This window comes from Engraulis encrasicolus, chromosome 11 (assembly GCF_034702125.1).
Source record: "Engraulis encrasicolus isolate BLACKSEA-1 chromosome 11, IST_EnEncr_1.0, whole genome shotgun sequence".
NCBI lineage: Eukaryota > Metazoa > Chordata > Actinopteri > Clupeiformes > Engraulidae > Engraulis > Engraulis encrasicolus.
This window is the reverse complement of record NC_085867.1, coordinates 11,909,838-11,927,337: the sequence shown is the minus strand read 5'-3', so window position 1 is coordinate 11,927,337 and position 17,500 is coordinate 11,909,838. Positions and strand designations below refer to the sequence as shown.

Below are 17,500 nucleotides of genomic sequence, written 5' to 3'. Positions count from 1 at the left end.
TGCAACCCCCCTGTCTTTTTGATGATACAGTAAGCTGATCATACTATACAGATCCATAACTGCAACTGTAGAATGAGTAAAAATAGTTGACTTACCAAGGCTCCTTTATTTAGGCTTAGTTGTAAGTTGTTAGCGATTTCGTGCTAGCTAGCTAGCGTAGCAAACAATAGCCAAACATTCCCAACTGGGGTGACCACTAGTCCCGTGCATTTTCCTGTTAGATGATCTTTTGTACGCATCATCCTGATGTTGTGTAGGCTGATCACATTATCCAAAATGAAACGGTTGCCACACAGATCATCTCTGGTTGAACATGGTGTATTTTGCTACAGTTACCGTCAGCTACAATGCCTACTAGCTAGATGGCAACAGGGGGGTGTATTTTGGTCATGAGAGGAAGTTTTTTTTTTTTGTCAGGCTGACACTAAAATCAGTAGAATACCTGTGTTAAAATCAGAGGGCAAGAAAGTAGACTACTGTCACAGGTGCTTTACTTTCAAAAATGATTTTGCTATGCTACTTTTGAGATTATAATAGTAAAAAGGGATGTTTTTGTCTTGACGTTTCCTCTTGATGTGAGCTAATGCCCTGCCCTGACTGTTCCTAAGGACACTTCTGCCACCTACAGGAACAGTTAGAACATGACTAGAGGCGTGAAATTAATACACAACATAGGTCAGACCGTCCTCAAGGCGTGGCTGTAAAAAAACGCAATTATCGGCGAACGACGTCGAAGGCAGGGGGCGTCACTATTAGAAATTACGTCATTCGACGGCTAAGGCAGCCAATGAGTTAAGAGTGTTTGAGCAATGTCATGTTGTTTTTAGCAGGATGATTCAGCAATAGCATTGGTTGGTGGCCAAATTGTAGCCAGTGCGATTGGATATGATTTGTTTGTGAGTTCTTAATGTGGCGATTGAATTATATGACCAGTTGCTGAGCTGTTAGCGGAGTGTTTTGAGCGATGTCATTGTTAGCGATTCAGCATTCTGATTGGTTGCTCAATTCTTGTGCTGAATGCATCTGCAATCTGATTTGTTGTGGGTGTCATTGACAAGTGTGATTGAGTGCTGTGATTGGTTTGTGAGTTATTTAATGAGGGGGGACACCCAGAGACATCCAGAGAGAGAGGCCACCAACGGGTGTGGGAACGGCCTCGATCAGCCTCGGAATTCGGAACAGGAGGGGGGGGGGGGTGCCTGGGAGCCTGGGAGCCTCTCTCTCTCTCTCTCTCTCTCTCTCTCTCTCTCTCTCTCTCTCTCTCTCTCTCTCTCTCTCTCTCTTTATCTCTCCCTCTGTGTGTGTGTGTGTGTGGTGGCCCTGAACAAAAGTGCTGCTCCTTTCGCTTTGAGGCGTCAATGGGGAGGTCAGAGGACTCATGGGAGACTCAGGTCACATGATCACAGCTCCATTCACTTTTCTTTCTTTCTCTTGCTTTTCTCTCTCTCACTCCCCTCTCTGTCTCTCTGTGTCTGCTTCTTTTTCCTTTCTCTTCATTTCCTTTACTCATGAATTTTCTTTCTCTGTCATTTTCTCTTTCCCAACCTCTCTCCCTCTTTTTCCCTTCTTTTTGTATGTCTGTCTATCTTTTTCTTTTCTATCTTTCTCCATCTGCTGTTCACTCACTCCTCCCCCCATATCTGTTTCTTTCTCTTTCCTCTCTCTCTCTCTTCCATTCTTGTTTGCTCTTTTTCTCTCATTCCCTCGTTCTATCTCTCCGTTCCCATCTCGTTGTGTTGTCCTCATTTTGTGTTCCTGCTTTTTTCTCACCCGTCTCGAGTCCCTTCTTTTTCAGGCTCTTTTTTGTCTCAAGTACCTGACCCATCATGTTATTTCTCTCTCTCTCTCTCTCTCTCTCTCTCTCTCTCTCTCTCTCTCTCTCTCTCTCTCTCTCTCTCTCGCTGTCTGTCTCTCTCTCACACACACCCACACACGCCAAAACAGCCTTTAAATTTACAGCCGCAATTTATTTTCCCAACCACGAACCACAGAACACTCTGGGACACACCATTACACTATGTCAGGGAGAGAGAGAGAGAGAGAAAGAGAGATGGAGAGAGGGTGAAAGAGAGAGAGAGAGAGAGAGAGAGAGAGAGAGAGAGAAAGAGAGAGAGAGAGAGAGAGAGAGATACAGAGAGAGAGAGAGAGGCAGACTGACAGATTGTAATGCTTAAGTATCTTTCCTGAATCGGCCTGAGCGGATCGAGAAGTGTCTACGTGGCACTGCTGTAGCTGGATCTGCCCCATGCCCCGTGCCCCTTCCTTTCAGATGAACTGAAGTGTGTGTGTGTGTGTGTGTGTGTGTGTGTGTGTGTGCGTACGTGCGTACGTGCGTGCGTGCGTGTGTGTGTGTGTGCGTGCGTGCGTGCGCGCGTGCGCTGGCATGTGTGTGGCATGTGTGTGTGTGTGCGTGTGTGTGTGTTTGTGTGTGTGTGTGCGTGTGTGTGTGTTTGTGTCGTGTGTTGGCCTGTAAGTATGCTGTGTGTGAGTTTCAGGCTGCCAACAGTTAGGCCCTTTGCCCACCCTGGCTCCAGTCTGCAGGGACTACTAGCAGAGAGAGTTTAGATTGAGAGGGGACATGTGGCGGCCATCTTGGTGACGCCTTCGGAGTGCTATTTCGCGATTAAGTAGACCAGATCTGAGAGTCAATGGGAAAAATGAATGGGGAAACTGAGTATAGGACGGAGGGGAACCCAGCGGTTGTGAAAACCATATGGTTGAAACGACCGTGAAAAACTGATCAATCTAGACTACTTGGTTGTGTCATACGAGTCAAAATAAAGCTTTTTAAGCCACTTTTCTCACTGTTTTTTTTGACAGAGCGCAGGCGCAGTAGTTCCATAATGGCACGAGAGCAACGGCTTTTCACAACTGAGCATGTGCATAATTTCGCGTGCGCCGATGCAGCCAGATGATTGGATCACTGGCAACGCAGCTCAGCAGGCACATTGGCTCTTGTTACCAGAAAGGCGGGAGATGTGCGGGTAGACGCCATATTTGCGTTACGAATCTTCACCGTTGATTTCTATGGACACTTAACGATTCTGTCCTATCTCCCCTTCCTAAAAAAATCTCTGCTACTAGGCACTAGGCAGGCGTCTGCAGGGCGGGACTGGCATAGCCGGTGTTCTGCCAGATTTTCCTACATTGTAATATTTTTCTACGTAATATTGTTTACAGTAAAATACAAAACAGTAACACCAAACAGGGTGTTAGATTTACGAGATGAAAGATATGAAAATAAAATTGCATGGTCATGGATACAAGTACTACCAAAAACCTGGCTTTTTATTAAACTTTTGCAAAAGCGCTAGCAAAACCGCTAGCATAACGAGTAAGTTAGCTAAGTTGCCAGGGTCACACTTCAATTTCTAAGACACACATACAGTCATGGGTGAGCGGTTAGGGCGTCAGACTTGCATCCCAGAGGTTGCCGGTTCGACTCCGACCCGCCAGGTTGGTGGGGGGAGTAATCAACCAGTGCTCTCCCCCATCCTCCTCCATGACTGAGGTACCCTGAGCATGGTACCGTCCCACCGCACTGCTCCCCATGGGGCGCCACTGAGGGCTGCCCCCTTGCACGGGTGAGGCATAAATGCAATTTCGTTGTGTGCAGTGTGCAGTGTTCACTTGTGTGCTGTGGAGTGCTGTGTCACAATGACAATGGGAGTTGGCGTTTCCCAATGGGCTTTTACTTTTTCACTTCATACACAAATAATGATAATAAACACACACCTGTCGTGTAAATTGTAAATTGAAGTACTCTATTTATCTGTTCTCCGCTAATATTGCACAGTCCCAGGATCAGCTGGTGTTGACGTTTCATGGTCTGCGCATGCCCAATGGCGGTTTGTAGGATTATATGACATGTAGGAGGACTTTACAGAACACCGGCATTTCCCGGTGGGCCCCACACCCTTGTGGGCCCCTATTTTCAGAAATGTTACAAAAAAAAACCTTTTTTTTTTTTTTCACATTTTTGAAAATAGGGGCCCACGAGTGTGCAGGGCCCACCGAGAAATCAATTCTGCGCCGCCAATTATGAGGGGCCCCTTTAGGCCAAAAGTGCCCTGTCCCTATTTCTCCCCCAGCCCAGCCCTGAGCGTCTCTGCCAGGTAGCCAGGGATTTGAGGACAGGCAAGGCAGAGGAAGGCGAGGCGAGGCGAGGTGAGGCGAGGCAAGGCAAGGCAAGGCGCAAGGCAAGGCACGGCAGGGGAGCAGTCTACTGTGCCAGTTCCCAGTTCCCAAGACTGCTGTTATGAAGAAAGAAAGGGCTACGGTTCCCATTCTTCTACGGTTCCCATCTTTCAATGTTTGTTGTGTGTTTTTCTGTCCTCTGTTCCGGTTTCAGTGTTGTGTTGTCTTCTGTCAGTGAGGACACGGAAGTAAATCTCCAACTTGCACAAGGCTGATGATAATAAAGTATTGTATCTGTAACATTTCTGATGAATATTTTAGCAAATTTCAAGCCAAAATAGAATGGAGTAGACTGTGTGTGATGTTATGCACAAATGAACTTAATAAAATCTATTACATATGAAGGAAGAAAACCTACTAGTGTATGCATAGATGCAGATGTCAGGAGTGTGGACAGAAAAGTTACTTCTATTGTGAGTGTGAGGTTTGAAAATTAGTTTGTTACTTCAAATTCCAATAAGTCATTTTATCCCTATTTGGGGTGGTGGGGGATGTCCACAGGGCTCTAAATTAACCTCTTTCAACGTCTTTAATCTTACTAGCCAAACACATGAAGAGTTCAGATGCAAAACCCCCTAAGTGCCTTTTCAGAAAATAATCTTAATTCATTTTTATTTAATACAAATCTATCAAAATTGCATACTTTTTATTTTATTTATGAAATATAACTATTTATATGTATTATCAAGTACATAAATGTAAACCAAACCAACAATGGGGTTCTCTAAAAATATAGAAGTGCAGGTCTTCAGAAATGGAGTTAGGGGGTTTTGCATCTGAACTCTTCACATCCTGACTAATGGGTCAAAGTGGCTAGTAAGTTGGTCTTTTCTATACCAGCCAAACTGACATCTCGTCAGCATTTTGCCGGTTGGCTGGTGTTAATTCAGAGTCCTGGATGTTCCCCTCATCTCTAACCCCCGTGTTCTGCACCCATTAGTATATACAGTAGTAGCCCAGGGTACTAAGCAAGCCTAGCATGGACAAAATGCAGGTCATGTTCAGTTCAGTCACCATGACGATTTGATTCTGGTCTTCACGGTCTGTGGCTTGGGTTACATGTCTGTGGGGCGTTTTGCTGTCGTCAGCTGTTTCTCTGGCATTGTGTAACACACAGAAGGGACAGCAGCAGTATGTCTCCGTTCCCCTGTGGGGAACAAAAGCTCTGCAAGCAGCCGCAGACAGGAGGAACCATTTCAGCGTAACACACAACAAGCATCATCTGAGCCGTCTGATGAGCCGCCAGCTTTGGCTGGAAGAGGCACGAACGCAGTATAGTGTGACAGCATAACACACACAGAGACGCACACACACACACACACACACACACACACACACACACACACACACACACAAGCATGGCAAGCACCGACACATGGATACATGCAGGCACGCACGCACGCACGGACACACACACACACACACACACACACACACACACACACACACACACACACACACACACACACACACACACACACACACACACACACACACACACACACACACACACACACACACGTAACTCATTCCAGCATGAATCACCCTGTTTCTCCTGTTTGTTGACGTTAAAGACATTTGCAAGTGATTCAGTTCAGCAGTCCTTTGTTTCCATGCTTGTGTTTGCTAGCCTTAAGGGCTCTGGTTAGTGTGGGAGCATCATGTTTGGGTTCCTGTGATCGTGGGTGGCACCAGGACCGTATCAAGACACTGTGGTGCCCCCGGGCACTAATACCTCGTAGGTGCCCCCAGGGCCGCTGACAGCTTTTGCTGGGCCCAGGGCAAAATTATCTTAAAGGGCCCCCCTACCCAATACATACAATCTAATGGGGAACCCAATTATGGCCCCCCCTATCTCCCTGGGCCCGGGACAGCATACTCCTTTGTCCCTCCCTGTCGGCGTGCCTGGGTGCCCCTTTTATGAACAATAGGCCTACATGTAAAGTCTGTGTCATGCAGTGCCCCCTGACTGGCTGTAAATTGTTGGTGCCCCTGGGCCCTGTGCCGCTGGCCGTGGGTGGCACTGGCTTGGCTTCCAATGGAAAATATTCATGACACCGGGTGCCTGCTTTTTGGCATGCAGGTTGGCAGCAGTCACGGAAGCTCCCTAGGAAAGTTATAGGTATAGTGACTTTGTAGTGTAAATGCAAGGCCTATCTGCCTTTCTGTGTGTGTGTGTGTGTGTGTGTGTGTGTGTGTGTGTGTGTGTGTGTGTGTGTGTGTGTGTGTGTGTGTGTGTGTGTGCCTGCGTGCGTGTGTCTGTGTCTGTGTCTGTGTCTGTGTGTCTGTGTCTGTGTCTGTGTCTGTGTCTGTGTCTGTGTTAGAGAGAGAGATAGAGAGACTGAGAGAGAGAGAGACTGTGTGTATGTTGGTGTTGGTGTTGGTGTGTGTTTTTAAAATGTAAGTGTCTGTCTGCCTGTGTCTCTGTGAGACGTGTGTGTGTCTACAATGTATGTATTTTAGACATACAGGTACAGAACCATTGCCTTTGTCATGTAAACACAGGGGGGAGATGAGCTATCTTGTCTTGCTGTGGTGGGTTTGCATGCCAAGGCCAAATGATGTGGTCGTCATTAGAATTCAGCAACATCTCAAAGCTGAGAGGGGTTCATGATCATGATGGATATGCGTGACATGACATAGCATAGACTTCAAAGGGCTAAAGTGAGTGTGTGTGCTTTGGTTTGTGTGTGTGCTTTGGTTTGTGTGTGTGTGTGTGTGTGCGTGTGTGTGTGTGCGTGTGTGTGTGTGTGTGTGTGTGTGTGTGTGTGTGTGTGTGTGTGTGTGTGTGTGTGTGTGTGTGTGTGTTGTCTGTGTGCGGGTGTGTGTGTGTGTGTGTGTGTGTGTGTGTGTGTGTGTGTGTGTGTGCGCGTGTGTGTTAGTGTCTGTGTGCGGGTGTGTGTGTGTGTGTGTGTGTGTGTTGTCTGTGTGTGTGTGTGCGCGGGTGTGTGGTGTGTGCGTGTGTGTGTTGTGTTGTGTCTGAACATAGCCTTGAAAAGAATAGCATATCCTGACCGCAGGGAGCATAAGCAAAGGGCTCACCGCAAAACTGCTGACAAACCTTTAAAAGGTAGCCTTGATGGTATCCTGCACTTACTTTAAACCTTAGAGGGGGCAATTATGGAGAGAGAGTTGAGAGAGAGAGAGAGAGAGAGAGAGAGAGAGAGAGAGAGAGAGAGAGAGCTCTGTCAGGAGGGAAGAATGCAAAGAGGGAGGGTTGGAAAAAGACACAGACCGAAAGACAAACAGAAAGAGAGAGAGAGAGAGAGAGACCGAGAGAGAGACCGAGCAACAGTGCGGAGGGAAGAGGGAAAGAAGTCAGTGGTAACGGTAAAAGTAGAAATGAAGAGAAAGATGGAGAGAGTTCTGAGAGACAGATGGAGAAATTGAAAGAAAGAGGGAATGAAGGACAACTTGAATGGAGACATTAGCCTCTTACTGCAGATGGGGTCGCCGGCGGGCCTGTTCACTATTTGCTGAAAATACTCAACTACATCATAGCAACATTGCTATGACATTCCAGAGAGCCTTTAGCAACAAAGCCATTACAATTTCCGTGACAGTAAGGTTATAACATAGTCTCTGCACTAATGGGTTAAGTATCAGATTAAGACACATGTTGGTGACAGTGAGGTTATAACATAGTCTCTGCACTAATGGGTTGAAAGAACAACAGAAACCAAAAAAAGAGAGGGACGTGTAGAGATAGAAAGAGAGGGACATGGAAAGAGTGGGAGAGAGAGAGAATGGTAGAAAGAGAGACACACTGCAGGTCTGTGAGACAGAGAAAGTGACTTGATGTGTAGAAATAAGGGGCATAGAAATAGAGAGAGTGATAGAAAGAGGGAAACTTAGACACAGAGAGAATGATGGAAAGAGAGACACACTGCAGATCTGTGTGAGAATGTTTGACGAATGCTGCTATGGGAGGCATAGAAATAGAGAGAATGTTAGAAAGAAAGAAAGAAAGAAAGATAGATAGATAGACACAGAGAAAATGATGAAAAGAAGAGAGACACATACACAGAGAGTATGGTAGAAAGAGAGAAACATATACACAGAGAGCATGGTAGAAAGAGAGACACACTGCAGGTCTGTTAGACAGAGAGAGTGACTTAACCTGTAGAAATAAGAGGCATAGAAATTGAGAGAGTGATAGAAAGAAAGACAGAAACAGACACAGAGAGAATGATGGAAAAAGAGAAACATGGACACAGAGAGAATGATGGAAAAAGAGAAACATGGACACAGAGAGAATGATGGAAAGAGAGAAACATAGACACAGAGAGAGTGGTAGAAAGAGAGACACACTGCAAGTCTGTGTGAGAACGTTAGTATGTAGATATAAGAGGCATAGAAATAGAGAAAGTGATAGTAAGAGGGAAACATAGGCACAGAGAGAATGGTGGAAAGAGAGAAACATATACACAGAGGCATAGAAATGGAGAAAGTGATAGAAAAAGGGAAACGTAGACACAGAGAGAATGATGGAAAGAGAGACACACTGCCTGTCTGTGTGTGTGTGAGAGAGAGTAATGACTTAACCTGTAGAAATAAGAGGCATAGAAATTGAGAGAGTGATAGAAATGGAGAAACACAGACCCAGAGAGAATGATGGAAAGAGAGACACACTGCAGATCTGTGAGAGAGAAAGTGACTTGATGTGTAGAAATAAGGGGCATAGAAATAGAGAGAGTGATAGAAAGAGAGAAACACAGACCCAGAGAAAATGATGGAAAGAGAGAAACAGACACAGAGAGCATGGTAGAAAGAGAGACACACTGCAAGTCTGTGTGAGAGAGTGATATAACGTGTAGAAATGAGAGGCCTAGAAATAGAGAGAGTGATAGAAAGAAAGAAACATAGACACAAAGAGAATGATGGAAAGAGAGAAACATAGACACAGAGAGAATGATGGAAGGAGAGACACACAGAGACACAGAGAGAGTGGTGGAAAGAAAGAGAGACACACTGCAGGTCTGTGTGAGAATGTGTGACGCGTGCTGAAATAAGGGGCATAGAAACAGAGACTGAGAATGATAGAAAGAGAGAAACATAGACACAGAGAGCATGCTAGAAAGAGAGAAACGTAGACACAGAGAGCATGCTAGAAAGAGAGAAACGTAGACACAGAGAGCATGCTAGAAAGAGAGCCACACTGCAGGTCTGTGTGAGAATGTGTGCCGCGTGCTGCTAATACCAATGGCATGTTATTTACACTGTGTGAGAGCTGGGGACACAGGGGTCACTTGTCCCGGGCCCAGTGGGAAGAATTGGGAAGAATTGGGTCCTTATTACATTGTTTGCACTGGGTATAGGGCCCTTTCAGAGGACTTTGTCCTGGGCCCAGCCAAAGCTGTCAGCGGCCCTGGCGCCCGGCAACGGTGGGGACACTTAACACGTGTCAGCAAGGGACTTATAAGCTCTGTCCTGCCAGGAACACGCCACAGCACCTAGACACACGCCAACAGCTCATACCAGTGTGTGTGTGTGTGTGTGTGTGTGTGTGTGTGTGTGTGTGTGTGTGTGTGTGTGTGTGTGTGTGTGTGTGTGTGTGTGTGTGTGTGTGTGTGTGTGTGTGCTTGTGTGTGTGTGGCACAGCACCTAGACACACATGCCAACAGCTCATACCACCACACACTTTGTGTGCGTGCGTGTGTCTGTGTCTGTGCCTGTGTTGAATCCATAACAATTGACCTCACACACACCATTGAGCATCCAGACACACACACACCACTTCTCATACCACATCTCATACATGTGTGTGTGTGTGTGTGTGTGTGTGTGTGTGTGTGTGTGTGTGTGTGTGTGTGTGTGTGTGTGTGCGTGTGCGTGCGCGTGTATGTGTATGTGTATGTGTATGTGTATGTGTGCGCACATGTCTGTGTCAGAACCTTATCCAAATCCACAGAATCCATACACACACTCCACATTATCTGTCCCCATAAGACATACACACCATATCCCACTCCATGAAGTCACACAGAGCCGCGTAGGCCAGGCCAAACATCGCATGGTCAGCTGCAATAACAAAAGCCGATATGTGGCCGTTTGAGCCGCCATTTGCCCCTAAATATTTAGACAGGGTATAAGTATTAGTATGAGGTGCTTTTTGAAGGCTCTTGCACACAGAAATTCTGGCCAAAGAACCGTAGCTAGCGCTAGACTTGTGTATAAATAGAACCAGTCTTCTCCTGTCACCTAGCAACAGGCTGCTGCTGCCTCTCTCTCTCTGAAGATGACGACCACCAGACTGGGTATTCGCATCACGTCGCGTCACGTGTAGCATCTGAACTGAAGACACAACAGGCTCTTAACCGTCATGCTCAAACGCTGAAGGCAAATCTTAAAAACGTTCGCTGATGTGGAGAACCAGAACACAAACTCACAGCCTATATAGTGTCCTATGTACAGATGTGTATAAATTAGAAATAGTAGTCTTACTGATGTAATTACAACAGTTAGTACATGATCTTACATAGTTCATACACATTCAAGTTATTCCACTCTACGTGATGAGGCAGATACACTGTACGACTACTACTACTTTTATTTTATACACCTGGTTTTGTATGGAGCTGAACTGCCATTTTTAATACATTTAACAGTTGCACTTAACAGTAAACATTGAACATACAGTAGAGCAGTGTTTCTCAACAGGGGTGCCGGGGCACCCTGGGGTGCCGCGGAAACGTGGCTGATAAATAAATGATGTAATATAATACATATTTATCTAAATTGATGTTAGTCAGTGGAATCTTTCATCTGCCATTTACGCACAATAAAGTAAACATAGGTCGCCCCAGTCAGCTGCAACGGCGACGTCTCAAAATGTGTTACTTTTCTAAGCTTGTGTGGTATCGGATGCAATGCCATATTACGGCCTGTTGGTTCAGGGTGCCTTGAAATTTTTCATGAATTGAGAGGGTGCCTCGCCTAAAAAGAGGTTGAGAAACACTGCAGTAGAGAACATTGTGGGAGGAGGTATAGCACTCGCATCGTAGACTCAACACTCTATGAAGGGAACAGCAGTTGTGTTCATACCAGAGCACACTATGCAACCATCAAATAAACATTTTGTACATATCATTAGTGAGTGGGTGTAGTGGTCTCGTGACGTTAGCCTAGTCACATGTGGATCCACGAGAAGTGCTCTTGGCTATATGTAAAGAAGTTGGAGGTCGTTAAATGACTTGATTGAGTTTGAATAGCCGTTCTAACAATTGTGTGTACTGTATCGCCAACTGTTCTTTTGTATCGTCTCACTATCTTCTGATTATATGACTGAAAGAAGAGACATCTATTCCTGACAGGGCCTTGCCTGGTCACATGTTTTTTTTGCTGGGAGTGAGCAGACATTAAATGTAAAATATTTTCACGAGAGGTTTTGGTGTCCACAAAGAGACATAGAGACATAGCCTACTGTACATTTCTGTAGGCAGAGACATGAAAAGAAATTCACAGCTGTCGGGGCTCAAAAATGTTTAATCATGCCCAATAATTAAACATTTTTGGCCATAGTGCCACTTGTTAGACATTGCGCAAACCATCACTATTCTGCATGAAGTGATTCTCTATTGCCTCGATTGACATTTGACAGGAAGTAAGTGGGAGAGAGAAATGAGATGAGGTTGGGAAAATGACACATGCTGGATTCGAACCTGGGACCCCATGTACATGGAGCATTGACACGCTGCACTACCTCACCCCTTCCTGTGGCCCCCTAATGCACTCCTTATTATCTGAGGCACGCTGTAATAGTCATTGAAAGGTTAATTACCATAGTATTACTCTACTATGACATAACACAGGGCCTTTAGTAATAAACTAACGCCATGTCTTAACGGGTTAAATATCTACTGGAACCCTCCTTTATGTGTCCAGCACCTTCCACACGTAAACCACCATTGTTGTGTCTGGGCCGCTATAATAACAACAGAGTAACTAAACCACCATTGTCGTCATCCCGAACATATCCTTACTCATGCCATTTCCTGCCTCCATTTTGCTTTCAAGGGAGGCTTTGGCCTTCAAACTAAGGGCAAAGGGCTGCAGACAATGGAAAGGATGTTGCTGTCTTTCCAGACAAGGAAGCACCGTGCCATTACTCTTCCCCTCTACAAGTTAAGTTTGGTGGTATGACATCAGAGGAGGGTGATTAGAATCACTCAAGCAGTATTGTTTACTGTGCCCTTTGTTTGAAAGCATATGCTGCGTGTGATGTAATGTAACACATTTTAGGCTCTGATTCTTACTGATTCTCACTGTGTAGGATGGTGGCCAGAGTAGGTATTAGATAATAGATAGATAGATAGATAGATAGATTATTTATTTGTCCTTTCGGAAATTTATTCTGTGCCATTTTCAGTGCATCTGATACAATTACAAAGACATTACAATAAACAAGAACACAATAGACAAACACGAACTTCATGAATTTGATGGTGGTGGTAAGCATTTTTAAAAGACGGTGACATTTGTAATTGGGCAGCGTGAATTCTGTAAATAAACTACTAAAAATATGACACAGTGCCTCTTTAAAGTGTTTTTAGAGGACCATGTAATGCAGATTAGTCCATCTGCTCTCCTCATGGCCTGCAGTGTGGGAGTCCAGTTTGGTGGTGTGACAAACGTGTAATGTAGGCTTACTGTCATTGGGTGTGACATCATACGTGATGAGTGGATTTCACTGGCAACAGCACGGCAGGGTTTAGTCAGGTTGTGGTCTGGCCGGGTTGACGACCTGACAGATGGTGATGACCAGCATGCAACACAATGTGGGTGTGAGAGCGTTTGATTTAGCATGATTGGATTGGGTGCTTCATTAGCATTCAGCAACATGTGTGAGAATTTTCCCCGGACATATTGCCCAACCCAACACCTCTTGACATTTTTTGAACTCATTTAAATGACATTACATTACATTACATGACATTACATTGCATTTGGCAGACGATTTATAACCAAAGCGACTTACGATCAAGGACATAATCATAGCCAACATCACTGGTAGATACAAAGTGCACAAGTGCAGATTCAGAGAAGGGTTAGTTTTTTTTCTCAGTAAAGTACTGTAGAGTACAAACACTTACACATCATGTCAAGAGTCTGTGCTGGGACTATGGCAACTCAAGCATTATTGTAGTAGATAGTCACGAAACAGGAGGGTCTTTACTTGCTTCTTGAAGACTGAAAGAGATGTGCTTAGTCTAAATCTAAAATCTAAATCTAATGCAATTAATTGTTTCTGGCTGAGCATTCCAACTCAGTGAGAGTCGATAGAAGCTTGGTCTCCATTCTGTTTACTCTCACTGTTCCACCTCCACCTCACCTTCAATAGTCAGAGCTCCACTTTGGCAAAATCAGTAAATAACTCTATGAATTAATCGGCTAAATTCCACATTATGAATGTTTAACGATCATTAAATGTGATAAATATTGCATAGAGCAGCATGTAATGCAGAGTAGGGCTGCTCAATTATGAGAAAAAACAATATCACGATTATTTCAGCCAATATTGAGATCATGATTTTTTTAGACGACATTGCTTTTAAAGACAAATAATTATGCTAAACAATTTACAATCTTCCTTCCCTTCAGCAGTGTGAGTGCAGGGCCAGTGGTGTGGCAAGTGTGCTCTGTGCTCGCAATGGCTCAAGAGGAGGGGAATTCATTACGCTTACCGTAACCTACCTTTTGGCAGTATAGACAAACAACAAAAATATTGTTCCAACTCCATATTATGAAATGTTATATTGTTTGACAGCATTATTGATATGACGCTATACAGTATATTCAATATTTTGCCCTAATGCAGAGTTTTCCTCCTCCTCTTCCTCTCATTCAGATGCTCCAGTGGAGGATGTGGGCCAGATGACCCAGACCCATTCCCCTGAGGCCCAGAAGCCCACACTGGACCAGAACCAGAACTCTAAGGAGGGCGACGAGCCTCTCTCAGACCCAGCACCGGGCTCCACGATGGTGGAACCGCCCGTGACCTCCTCCCCAGAACCCACACAGAACATTACCACAGAGCTGGAACCACCCACAGAGACTATTGGACCGGATAGCGGTACTGTGACAGGGAGAAGTGAGGAGCTTTGTAACGGACACGCCAACAACAAGCGTTCCCCAAAATCGAAGACAAAGTCCCGCAAACCCAGACCCCCGTCTCTGGACATGCAGACGTCCCTCAACGCCCCGGACCCGTCCGAGGTGGACGACGAGCCCCCCCTGCCCAAGGGCGGCTACAGTTTCGACCCGGACACGTTCGACGACAGCGTCAACCCTTTCACCAGCGGCGGGTCCAAGATCAGTAACTCGCCGCCCCCCTTCGATGACAGCGTCAACCCGTTCACCAGTGGCGGCTCCAAGATCCGGAACTCCCCGCCCCCCTCTGCCACCACCCTCAACCAATCAGAGCCCTCGGGGGTGCCAGAGGTGGTGGCGGCGGCTCCGCCAGAGGAGACAGCACTGCCAGTCAAATTGGAGTTTGGCGTGAGTGACGACGAGCCGCCCAAGAAGCCGCCGCCCAAGAAGCTGGGCAAGAGGCCGACGAGCAAGCTGCCTTCCAGCCGGAAACCTCGAGCGAAGGCAACAGAACCAGCAGCAGCAGAACCCACGGCCACCACGTACTTACCCGCTTCAGAACCAACCCCAGCAGCAGCGGTCCCCGACCCAGCAGCAGCGGCCCAGAGCATGGAGGACATGCCCTTACCCAAGTCCTCGTACAGCTTCGACCCCAGCCAGTGGGACGACCCCAACTTCAACCCGTTTGGCGGCGGGGGCGGCGCTAAGATGAGCAGCTCCCCCACCCTACCCAAACGGGGCGGCGGCTACAGCTTCGACCCGGAAAATTTCGACGACTCGGTGGACCCGTTTAAGTCCACCAAGACGCTAGGGGGCGCTGGCGCTGGTGGAGACGACCCGCCGGCCAAACAGAGACTAGACTGCCCCCTAGAGGAGGCGGAGGAGAAGAAGGGAGCCAGGCTGTCTCCCAAGCCTGGCAAAGACAGGATCATTACGTGAGTATGAGATTTTTTTTAAAAACTTTTTTTTTGGTCTTTTAGCCTTTATTAGTGACAGGACAGTACACAGTAAATGTTGTGGTGTTAATTCAACACTTACAGAGTTCATTTAAGTCCAAATGGACTCAAATGAACTCTTTAAGTGTTAAATGAGCACTGCAGAATTTACTGTGTAGAGAGAGACAGGAAATATTTTGGGGAGAGAGATGGGGAAGCATCGGCAAATGACCCGGGCCCGAATCGACGCTGGGTCGCCGGCGCACTGTAGCAGCCCAGTGCCCCACCGTTGGAGTCACGGTAGGGCATCACGTGAGTATAAGTATCTGGTCTTGTGTGTAGGCCTAGTCCGGTTTTGCCACATCAGCATGCTTTCCCTCTGTGGTGTGTGGTGTCGTTCTATCCATTGTGTTGTTGTTGATCACTTCACTTCACTTCCAACTTTATTGTCCCTAAAATGGGCGATTGCTGTTGTGGTGATCATGCAGGCCAGGGCTCAAAGGGTTAAGTGGAGGTTTTTAAATCTAGAGAAGAGATATGTGTAACCAAGCTGAACTGAGCTGAGCTCAGCTGTGCGTGCGTGCGTGCGTGGGTGCCTGCGTGCATGAGCATGCATGCATGTGCGTACATGCTTGTGTGTGTTTGTGTGTGTGTGTGTGTGTGTGTGTGTGTGCATGCATGTGCGTGCGTGTATCTACGTGCGTGCGTGCGTGTTTGTGAGAGTGTGTGTCTTTGTGTCTGTGTGTGTGTCTGTGTGTGTTTGCGTGAAATGACCTCACAAATCTGCCATGCAGTCTCATTTGTTGTTAACCACGTGCTACATCTCGCACATACCAGTAGTCCACACTAATATCTAACCAATATCTCCAGCATGCCGTCATAGTGGAGTGGATATGCCCCCTACGCAACGCTTGTTATTGCACAGCATGGCCTGTAGAAAAAGGAATACATAGAAACAGGGCTTTCAATGAACTTTTTTCATGACCAGCCAAAATGTCGAGCAGACGGTAATCTTACTAGCCAAACACACTAACTAATGGGTCAAAGTGGCTTATACGTTTGTACATTGGTCTTTTCTACCTGCCAAACTGACATTTTACCAGCATTTGGCCGGTCGTCTGATGTTAGTTCTGAGCCCTGCATAGAGATAATCACCAGTGACCCAGATGACATTGTTGACATTTTATTGGTCATTCGAAAACATGGCCTGTAGAAGAATAACACAGAAATAATCAGTACAGTGACACTGAAAACGCTTTTGTTTTTTATTGGTCTTTTGAAAAATGCCCTGACAAAGTCTGTATTTACTTTTCTGAAAAGTGCTTTGATGAAGTGGGTTGTTTTGCTTTGTTTTGTTTTGTTTTGTGAAGAATGGGAGTCATTTAAGGATGCATAAATGCTTTTAACGCTGCAGCATTACTTACTTAGGCTTTTGTTTATGATGTCTTGATGTGTGGACTACTTCAGTTTAACATATCTTTCTCTTTTGAGTGGATTCCCTGATGTCAAGTGTTAATTGGTCTTTTGAAAGAATGTTCATAATGAGTTTTCATTTGTCTTTGAGTAGTGAAACAATACTTAAGCTTGAGGTTGTTATTATGTTTTTAATCTTTAATTGTTATGATACAATAATGTTTGGGAGTTGATTGAGTGTTTGAGTTGTAGAGCTGCTCAGATGAGGTTTCAATTTTATTTTGTCTTCTGAGGGGGTGCTGTGATGACATGTAGTTTTTATTTATCTCCCCAAGAGAGCGATTATCTGTATAAGGTTTCTGGGGAGAAACATTGCATTACATTACAGTTAGCTGATGCTTTTATCCCAAGCGACTTACAGTTATTTTAAGTACAGGGTATTGGTTACAGTCCCTGGAGTAGTGTGGGGTTAGGTGCCATGCTCAAGGGCACCTCAGCCATGGACTGTGAGATAGGGAGTGGAAGGGTGAGAATTGAACCTACAACCCTCTGATCTAAAGCCCATCTCCTCAACCACTAGTCCCTAGCTGCCCCTCAAATAGGCCTAACTGCCTTGTTTGTATTCTGCTCTTCTCCATCACCTCCTCCTCCTCCTCCAGATTGCTTCTACTGTGTGCAAGCATAACAGTCTGTTTCTCCTTTCTCTCTTCCTCCATATCCCTCTCTTATCCCCCTCTCTCTCTCTCTCTCTTTCACACTTTTCTGCTTGTCTGTATCTTCTAACATCAAATGTCTGTCTGTCTGTCTGTCTGTCTGTCTGTCTGTCTGTCTGTCTGTCTGTCTGTCTGTCTGTCTGTCTGTCTGTC

General features: G+C 45.8%; 1 protein-coding gene across 3 annotated transcripts in view; it reads left to right on the top strand.

Moving 5' to 3' along the window:
- The window catches only part of tacc1 (transforming, acidic coiled-coil containing protein 1), a 113,187-nt gene that overhangs the window by 70,771 nt on the left and 24,916 nt on the right, over nt 1-17,500 (top strand). For all 3 annotated transcript variants that reach the window (XM_063209871.1, XM_063209870.1, XM_063209869.1), the window contains exon 3: nt 14,045-15,221. In XM_063209871.1, the coding sequence (XP_063065941.1) occupies nt 14,045-15,221 (1,177 nt within the window). The remainder of the gene's footprint in view (nt 1-14,044; nt 15,222-17,500) is intronic.